This window comes from Aplidium turbinatum, chromosome 7, assembly GCF_918807975.1.
Source record: "Aplidium turbinatum chromosome 7, kaAplTurb1.1, whole genome shotgun sequence".
Taxonomy (NCBI): domain Eukaryota; kingdom Metazoa; phylum Chordata; class Ascidiacea; order Aplousobranchia; family Polyclinidae; genus Aplidium; species Aplidium turbinatum.
The window spans coordinates 8,565,686-8,576,285 of NC_137478.1; the positions used below are offsets into that span (position 1 = coordinate 8,565,686).

General features: G+C 37.2%; 1 protein-coding gene across 1 annotated transcript; it reads right to left on the bottom strand.

Moving 5' to 3' along the window:
- Positions 1-545: 545 nt before the first annotated feature.
- LOC145773720 (uncharacterized) lies at positions 546-10,379 on the bottom strand. Its single transcript, XM_082584855.1, has 9 exons — positions 10,367-10,379; positions 9,978-10,072; positions 7,842-7,975; positions 7,244-7,376; positions 4,771-4,836; positions 3,227-3,363; positions 2,740-2,888; positions 1,951-2,119; positions 546-1,672 (listed from the first exon to the last, which is right to left on the bottom strand). The coding sequence occupies exons 1-9, from the start codon at positions 10,377-10,379 to the stop codon at positions 571-573; spliced, it is 1,998 nt and encodes a 665-aa protein (XP_082440981.1). The 3' UTR covers positions 546-570.
- Between the last annotated feature and the right edge of the window lie 221 nt (positions 10,380-10,600).

A 10,600-nucleotide genomic window follows, 5' to 3' on the forward strand; every position in this document is an offset into this window, starting at 1 on the left:
AAGCCAAGTTCAGTTCCACAATTTGATGTGATAGATCTGTAAGTTACAACAAGTGTTGGAATTGTTGTCCAGCTGCTTTAATTGTAAACTTAAATCTGATTGAGAATATTCCGATCCTGTTGGCAAGAGGTTGGCTGGTAGCCTGGGAAGCAGTGTCGAGAAAAACAGCCTGGTATCGGAAAATGATGAGCGATCAAAGTTACTCCGCGGTTGTTTAAATGACATATTAACACGCTGGGGGAGGTGTTAGAGAGGCAAGGCAAACAGCGTCTTATGAAATGGAAGGCACAGAAAAGTAATCTATTGTATTTGAATAGTTTTTTGGCCAGTTTGTTTACAATTACCATGATACAGGTACTTTTCAAATTAGAACAATATAGGCTGTAATGTCTGTGTCTATTCTAAGGTCCACGCGATGACACTTGCTTCAAATATTCAGGTTTCTTGGAACGCAAACGTAACACTCGCACACGCGTCAAAATCATTCCAGAAAATTTAAATTTTATCAAACAAATACGTTAAAAGTCACACAGTGACATTGGGAAATAAAATGCTGTGATACAAAGCGAATTATAAGTTGGGCGGAAGAAATCGATTACTTGGCATATATGATGATTGGCTGTACATGCGGTGGGCCGTTGGTACTACAGGTGTACCATACTGCGCAGGCAATTGTGCACACGACGTTCCAGCTGTGTACTCATCGAATGGGTTACTTTGCAGTGGTGGCATTAAACTATTATTCCATAGATGAGTTTGATTTAATGGAAGGTTGACTGGAGGATGAAAACCACATTGGTCACAATCATGTACGTTCAGAGATGGTTGAGGTAGTACGTGCTGAGGCAAATTATAACACTGATCAGATTGTCGAGGTATCTTGTGACTTCTGCCACAAAGAATGGATGCTTGCTGCGTTAAGAACTCACTTTGATCTTCGATTATTCCTTGTGACATCACAGGTTGAGTCGTATCAGAGCGTTTTTGAATCAATTCGTTATTAAAATCAGTGGTTTTCCACTGATTGCTATGAGTTGGTGCTGGAAATGAGTTAAAATACGCTTTCACAGCTTCCAAAGGGTCAGAAGAAGTCCACGTGACGTTTGGAGGACCTTCAGGTCCAACCGTCCCATCTATGCTTGGCCAAACATCTGTGGAAGGATCCCCATTTGAAGACGAACATGGTCTATTTTGAGGAAATGGGGACTGGTTAGGTGGAGCTGCAACTGGAGATGTGTTGGATGGTGAAGAAGCAAAAACTGACGCTGCATTACGAGTAACTTTGTGTGAATTTTTTTCAGGCAACTGCAATACGTCTATGCTTGACTCACAAGTTGTAATCGATTGCAAGCTTGCAGGAATAGGCGATTTCATCTCTTTGGGCTTATTTGCCTCAAGATAACTGGAAGAACTTCGAGGTAGTTTCCTTTTCAAAAGTCTTCCCTGCTTAGATCTTCGTTTTTGCCTGATTATTTTCTCCATATTAATTGCAATGAGTCGAGGCTGCTCGGAAACTAAGGTCTTAGATCTTTCATCATCCTCAGAGCTATCTGTAGGGACAGAACTTTCCGTAGAGGTCATTGGCTCGTTGTCAGATAAATCTGATGAGTCGACGGCGTTCTGATGGGGCAATTGCGTTTCATGAGGATCGGTGGTGGAGCTGACTTGGTTGCTAAAAAAGATAAAACACACGCAAGTCAATCAGGTTTGTAAAGGAAAAGAAAAGTTATAAACTCTTTGCCTTGTAGCTTCTTTGAAAGGTTTGTCGTAATATTTTTTCACTAGAATCAATTTTATAGCTTTCGATTTTTGTCACAACCATGATATTTTTTAACGTAAGATAAATTGGTAAATGGTAACATGCTATTGCTAATGCGAAAGAATAGTAAAATTTGTAAAATCTGTAACGTGCATACGGTACTATTAACTAAATTAAGGTTTGATAGTTACCTGCAAATTTCACTGTCACATGAAGTCTGTGACTGAACGTTCGCCGATGAAATCGAAACGTCATTGCGCATTTCTCTGTTCGATATATCCCAGCTTGTTGGCGAGCAAGTTCCTTCATCAAAGAAATTAGCACCTTGCCGTTTTGAATGGCAAGAATACTGATCCACGTCTGCTTGAAATAGATTTCACTTTGTTAAACGCATAGCCTTATAATACAATTTTGGTAGAGAGGTGATTTTCTTTAACCGTAGACAGATAAAACCAAGCAACCACACGGCATTTAACATCATACATCAGAGTGAACATAAAACTATAAACTACGAACGTTTTCGGCCACACAAGTTAGCCCTTCTCAAGTAACGAAAATAACTGATTTTACAATAACATGTTATTGTAAAAACGTTCGTAGTTTATAGTTTTATGTTCACTCTAATGCATAGCTTTATAGCGTAGTTTTTATTTCAGATGCCAGTGTGCGGTTAAGCAACGCACGTTAAGGACTGCTCTCCATTCAGAGGCACTTAGTGAATAAAGTAATTCCCTGGCAACAACACTTCAACAACCGGAAAGCTTCACTCTGTCAATCTCGGTAACCGACCCTGCGTCAAGAACCTCTACAAGTAAACTACCAGGAATAACCAATCAAGACTTTCTCAGTCCGAGGATAAACATTCAAAACCAACCAAACCAGTGTGTTGAAGCAATTCAATAATCAATAAGTCCCTTTCTTTTTGCATAGCCTACAACATTGCTTATGGTGCTGCGATACTGGTATTGCAAAAATCCTACCTTCTCCCCAACTTTGATTAGCAGTGAACGTCGTGGAACTCGCAGGGCTATTCAAGTCCACTTCTTCAGTACGAAATCCGTGTTGATTTCCAACAGTGGCAGATACTTTTAGTGCTCCGGTATTTAAGTCAAAGATGTCTGTGAGATTTCTACAGGATACATTATACTTGGGCTATTTAAGCTGCGTTAAGAATATGACTAAACATCTAACGCAAAATAGGTCCAAGCGATTTTAAACTTTATAGACTAATAACTTTTACTGCTACTGCAATGTAATTTAGTGAATATAGCTTAAAGGAATAGAGTAACCTACTGTAACCATGTTTTATTAGTTCACCTTGTTTATTGTAACTGAAACAGCATAAAAAGAAATCTCTTCTAGTTGAGTTAAGTTTATTAGGTTACTGTTCTGGTAGTGTAACTGTACAATAACGAGTAACTTAGATAAAATGCAATTCCTTTAGGAAGAACTTTCAGAGGCATTCACCTTGCATAGCATAATCCCGGAGCAACATTTCTTGACACCGAAGTATTTTGACGTTTTAATTTATCAGCGGGAATAGCATCCACGTCAACAGTCCAGTAATTTCCCTTTGAATGAGGTCGGTCGGGGTCCGGTAGAACCTTCAAGACTGAATACATTAAAAAAGTCGTTCTAAATAGCCAACAACCAATTTACTGGAAGAAAATGAAACAAGCGAGCAAAAGGGTTTGTAGTCTATATCTACTAGTCTAAAACTGCATAAAATCACAAAGTGGTGATCAAACTATTCATATTAAAAAGAATGCAATAATAATAGGCTAAAAGGTTTACGGTAAAACGGTCTGCCACACAAATTGCCGTGGTAAAGTCATGGTCTCAGTACTCTCAGGCAAACCTCATTCATCAACGAATAAACCACTTGCCAACAAATTTGAACAAGACATGTAGTCTACAACGGATTTCAGCTTAGCTGTGTTTTTGTTTCGTGAAAGACAAGCAAGTTACAGGCCTTGCAAAAACACGTTGGTACTTAAACAACTGCATTATAGGCTATGTTATTATTTACCACTGCTGTTCATTATAATTCTTTGATAATAATCTCTGATATAATCAGAAACGGATTAACTCATCGGAAATTTGGGAACTTTCCGGTAAGTCGTTTGACTTTGGGCCTGAACACCTTTTTTAGTGATGTTAGTAACTACTTTCGACACCACTGGTTTCTATAAAAAAGAAAAGAGATTTGATAAAACCGTGACCATTTTTATTTTTAAATTTCCTGGCCAATTCACTTTGCTAATCCGCCACTGCTGATAAAGTGAATGGGCCAGATTTTTGTAAGGAAACCTATTATCGTCCTTTGTTGTTTAATTTTCTTAAAGGCGTAATAAATGAAATTTTCAAACGAGAATTAAGCATTAAAATGCGTAAACTGAGCATTCAAGAATACATTTCAAAAAGAATTACCGAAAAAAAAAATGTTTTCAATGGCACTGGCAAGGCCCAAAGTTCAATGTTTCATTTATTTTTATTTTTTTTTCAAAATGACCAAAAAGTGCAAACACTGCTCGAGAATACGTCACTATCGACAGGACGACAGCAATAACAAAAGCCACGTTAACACTAACATCAGATCTGATGTTTTGATGTTGAAATCGGCTGTTTTGATGTACTACATACATCCGACATACATACATAGCCTACAGTTAAATCGCCCGCAGTAACAACTATTGCGCGATCAACTGATTGCTCGCCTATAGTGACGTAAACTGTACAGTCGCACGCTTCGCTGCTCACGCCTATTCTAGTTTTGAAAGCTCTGACAAAAGCGGGCGCGGAATGCTGATCAGACAGCAATGGGGCAAAATTTTATTGAAAATTGTTTTATGGTAGCATGTTAAACACAAAAAACGTGGAAAATCTCCAAGTCAGGTTTTTCCTTTACTATCCCTTTAAGAAGTATGCAACAAAATTTGCATTTTATTTTATTATAGGTTACTTAGGTTTAGTTTGAAAAAAATTTTTAACTTTATGTTTGTGTTTTTTACCTTTCTGAAGCATTTATTCTGCGATAGGTTATGCCTGACCGAATCTCTCCATCCTTGATATTCTCCCTGTAATTAAATTATATAGCAAAAACTATTAGGTGCAAAAAATAAAACCATCCCCGGCAAGGATGTAGTCATGGGGCAAAGAGGGCAATTATTCCCCCCCCCCGAAATATTTGAATAAACATTTCACCTTCTGTTACAGCACCATTTGACAAGATTTACTATAGATTTAGGCTAAAACTACTCTTTGCTCCGTCGAATTGTTTAGCTGGCTACTCCTCTGATCTGACGAGTTATCGACAGTATTCAAATAGAAAAAAGCTCATTGTCCGATGCCTGTCGTACCGAGGATTATGCATGGGGTTATAGGTTTATACTCAATAAACCAGAGTGACAAGGAAGCTAAACGTCATGTCCACCTTCAAAACATGACATTAGAGTCTTGCCACTACATGAGTACATAGCCACGTGGTCTTAGCAGATGTCAAAGCGACGTCTTGCGTCATGCAGACGATCTCATCGCTTCACCACACAGCCAGCACCTTGCCAAGTATACTACTATCGTAAGCGTTTGAGTGTGGTAAGTTACAGGGTGACCCAAAAAGATGCGTACCCATGTTTTATTCGATTTTTTCACATTTGGAACACATCTTGGGAAAGCCATAAATTGATTAAAATTGATAGAAAAAGCTGAAACTCTGGTTAATGGTCTTCCATAAACTGTATAATGTGTGGTTGTAATTTGAAATAAATAACTTTTCAATCAAAGTCACAATTGGAATTTTCAAGAGTACGCATCTTTTTGGGTCACCCTGTACATCATACAAGTTGCACATGCACTTTCTGCACAGAGGAAAGCAGTCGGTTTATTTAAAGGATGTGAACTAATACTCAGTGCAAAGGTTTACAGTAAATCACTCTATTTGTTGAATAAGTAACACAGTAGCACAATGTAACAATCCAACTTAACTGACATCTGCAAACGTTGCATTAATAAAAAAAAAAAAAGATTTGTATGTTGAATTAATCGAATACATTCGATGTGAAAACCGAAACAATACTTGATTAATTTATCTTTTCTCAATAAAGCATTACGGTTTGCCGAGTCGCTAACCTGACTGTTTGCTTAATTTTGACAAATTTTTGTACAATTGCTCTAATTCAGGGGTGTCCAACCTTTTTAGCCAAAGGGCCACATGTAGTTTACGAATGGTTGCGCGGGCCACTTGAGTATTTACTTCTAATTTGTAATTTTAAAATTGACTGTCTGATAATTTCTAATTAAAACCCTCACACCCAAATTTTAATCTTAGAAATGTGTTTGTACATTTTATGGGTTATATAAGAAGAGTGAAGTTGGTTTTAAAGTGGTTTAAGGTTTTTATTTGAAAGCAAGCCAGCAGCAAAGCGTAAAAAATGTCAAATTGGCAATTGACCCTTCTGATATTGCCGGAACAGCGGAGTTGCGCGTTCCGTAATGTATTGTCCCATTTGTCCGGCTGTCCCTAGTCTAATTGATGTCCTCTTATCAGCTTTACTCGACATGTTAATGCGAACAAGTAACAATACCGCACTTTTTCTGTGAGACTGTGACACGATTCCCACAGAAATCTTCATCTTAGAACTGGTTAACTACAACGCAATCAAAATTTGCCTATTGAAAACATGCGAATTTCGATGTTCAGTGTTCACAATTCAAAAATTTACACTATGAATCCTGACGTGTAAATCTGCATCCTTTACAAAGTTTATAAATATTTTATTCTTCTTATAAAAACTACAGAACCGGAAGTGGCAGAACTTAAAAAAATTGTCGTGGGCCACAGGCATCCTGGATTTTATAGAAAAAATAAATGCTAAAATCTATGACAGGAAAGTGAGTTACTGAAAAAGAATGAAACAGATTTTTTAATTCTTACCGTCCACACGACAATGAAAAACAGTAAGGCAACACTTTTACAAGAAGGAGTTTACCTTGGACAAACTTTAAAACAGCAATGCAATACCGGTGTAACGGTCCAGGAGTTACTGCGGTCCAAAAGTTACCGTGCTGCTGCAGGGTGACAGTCTAGAAGTGATGTCAGACCACAAGTGACCAGAGCTGCCAGGCGCATCAGAAAGCGATACAAAAACAAAAATGTTACAACTAAGTTTAATTGAGTAGTTGCTCTCAAACTAATGCACACCTTTTTATTTAAGATAAATCAATGCTTAAAATTGTCAATGTTTTTTTTTGAGCAATACGAATTTCAATTATTTTTATAAAAAAAAATAAGTAATTATATTTGGCAACCTTGGTAACTTTCGGACTGCGGTCACTCCTGGACCGTTACCCCTTTACTTTTAGCTACACAAGATTATGAAATAATAAGCCTTAAGAACTCTTTGCCGGTCTATTTGATGACAAAAACTGTTTGCATCTCCATTTATAGTGTACTTCTTAACAATGGTATTGATTTTGATTACTTACTTTGAAAAACGGGAACATATCACTGATTCTGCTCAGAATTTCCGATAGCTTCAACATCTTTTGTGTTGAGCTTTGTATTGCTAGAGCTATCAAAGCCACATAAGAGTAGGGAGGTTTCTTGTAACGACGATATCTGACGATCAAGTTGAAAAATCTTGTTAGTTCTGAGAAGTGTAACGCATTACGTGGAATATTGTGTTGTATCACGTGCATTGAAATCAATGAAATGAACCTTGCCAATTGCCGTGTAAAATATTATCAAGTTTTTGCCACTTTTTCTTGCATAGCCTGATTGTTGGCCAATATACAAGCTCACAATCAAGAGATGTTCACATGAATTCATGGAGCAATATTTGAATTTGATGGACGTTTCCTATTTCTTTTCATTCGGGATCAAAGTTTCCGAAAGCAAATGTTACGAGTGCTAGGCGAGATTTTCTTTATACTAAACGTTGGGCCTTCAGCACTGGCACTGACTGTTCCTCAATGTTGAAAGTTTGGAACAACGGTTGATACCGACCACGACATGGTAAGTTCGATCGATTGTACGAGTTATATAACATCAACAGAAAAAGGGAATGAAGAAACTTGATCTTACTTCTTGCAAGCTGCTTCGTCTGTCATTTCTCGTTTTGTTGCTTGCTTCAACCGACTGGTTATTTCCCCTGGTTGATACCTGGCGTAATTTAGAGAGGAATCTAGTCCATGCTGTCTGACTCCCTCTTCCTGAAACTAAAGTTAGAGCAATTTCAATGTCAAAAATACGGACTACAGAAACCGAATTCAGTTTAATTTTTACGGTACCGTATGAAATATAACATTTGCAAGTAGTCCACGGTATCTTCAAACTGCTTTGGTTGCTATTTGCAATGTCAAGCTCAGCAGATCATGCTATCTTGAGAATGGACTTAGGATCATTGCAATACTGTTCTACTTAAGCTGGTTTTCCGACATTGACGCTGACCACTTAAGTGGAGTTAACTGGAATTCTTATGGGATAGGGCCTTTCGTTTTTGTCAAAAGTTTTCCATATCTAAATGTTGAGACACTTAAAGCTAGTATAGAATTATCTAAGAATATCTAATAAACAGACTGAGTCAAAGCTGAGCTTAGATTAACGATATTACCTGCAAGACAGCACAGCTCAAGAAAAATTATAACCAAATCAATTGATTTTCACATTTGTTCAGCATCAAAATAATATTGTTTCTGCGTTACAAGTCGAGCAGGATGTGCTGTAGACCGTGATAATTTAATGCAAGCTTATTATTCTCAAGCCTTTTCAAAAATTCGCGCAGTTTCACGGTTGAGCGCCTTCATATGACGTACACATGATGCAATCAATTAAATTCTGTGCACCTGTTGTGCGAGAAATAAACCGCTAAGACAAGGACGCAAACCAAAATAGTTTTGATTAAATCTGCTTGGGAAATGTGCATCGGTCAAGCCTGTTGTTACATTAACTTGATGTAATATCATCATTGCATTAAAATATGTAAATTTTTTAAATGCAGTTACATTCAATACCCTTAATCGGACCACATCCGAAATAGACCAAATTGGCTCGATTCAGAGGGTGGTTTAATAAAGGGGAAAAATATCCAAAAAAGTGAAGTTGGTATCACTGAAAGATGGCCCTATTTAATTGGGCATTCTGATCTAATGTGAGCTAAAAAATTAGATTTAAAACATTCTTTGTAAGCTAAATCGGGGCATGTTTTTCTTAATTTTGGCATACGTCACTACGTGCAATGTTGGATCAGCCAAAATTCTTGAAATTACTCTTAATAATAATAATAATAATAATTACACATTTATCAATAGTTGGTTCAAAATAAAAAATATTACACTGATTTAAAAGTATAAAAATAGCCGATTTTTATAATTAGTAAATTTAAGCAAATTTAAGACGTCAGTAGACAGCTGTAGTGCACTTTTCTGAAACGACAATATTATTCAGGGTCCGATCTGGGAAACAATAACAAAGAGCTACAGAGAAATTAACATTTTTTGTTAAGTTCACTTCAATTCTTTACGAAGGCTCCATAGAAACCAGGTCCGATTTATTGCAAAACCCTGAATATTGCTGAGTTTTCTATTATAATTTGCAAGCCAAAAAAGTTATCGAAAATATGGAGGATCAACCCAATGGCTGCTATGTAGACTTCCACACTCAGAAATAGCTGGGAGCAGCACTTAATCAACGAAAACCTCCATGGTGACCTGCCACTTTTCACTAATACAATCAGAAAGGTTACAGCTAGTAAGTCGCTACTTTAGAGGTCAACAAGAAATTTCACACATTCTTCTATAGCATTAGAAAAAAGGTGGGCTAGAGAAACATTTTCCCCCCAAAACAAGACACTGGAGAGCAGAAATACAAACCGTCGAATTTGACGAGGGGCAGAAATGTTTGGAAGGACTGCGTTGATGATGTCCGCGTAAGCGCAAATGAATGATAACGACAAGGCAGTAACATACGGGGCATGCATTATTTATAAATTAAGTTACTGCAGAGGGTCACAGCTTGAAACCCAGGTAATTTAAATCAAACTGAATGCTTGCTCGGATTTTACCAACTCGAATCAACCGAGGGAATAATAGTTGTTACAACATGGAGGAGCCTGCAAACATAATCCTAAAATTATGACTCTACGCCACTGAACATTTAAAGTAGTTCTAAATATGAGAGATGGACATATTTTTTTAATTGTAAGCCTTAATATAAACATACTTGATAAGCGTTTGGTTTGATGTCCTCTCTCATCATGTCCTGTGATAAGTTGCTCTTTCTCCCCATCTGAGGCGGGTGTTTCGAAGCCAAGGCGGCTGTTTGAAAATTCCTGAAGTCGTTCATTAACACCTAATCGAAAATAATAGTTGTATAAAGTTAATCAAACGATGCCTACACGAGTGAACACGACTTGGTGCTTTAATTTAAAGTACTCTGTCAATCTACAATAAATCTTATTTATAATACAGTTTTGGTAAAGAGGTAATTTTAATCAGAATCTTATTCAAAACACAAATAAAATTTTCCAAAGAAAAAACTCTATTTGTCGCAGGAAGGGTTGTACACTTGCCAAGGTTAGAAATACCTCAGTTACAAATACTACGTCTTACCTTTCTTGGACATAGCGTAACCTCCTTACTACAATTCTACAATCTCGCGCTTTTTAGGTCTACGTTGTCAGTAGTTGCTTTTTTTCGATTCCCGACATTTAAAATAACAACCTTTTTCTGCCACAGTCAAGTATGGCTTCTTGTCGACTAATAAAATGTTCTCTTCTCAAAATGACGTTTACTATCCAAAACAAGCAGCGGTTTCTGAGGAAGCCTTCTAAAACAACTACCAGA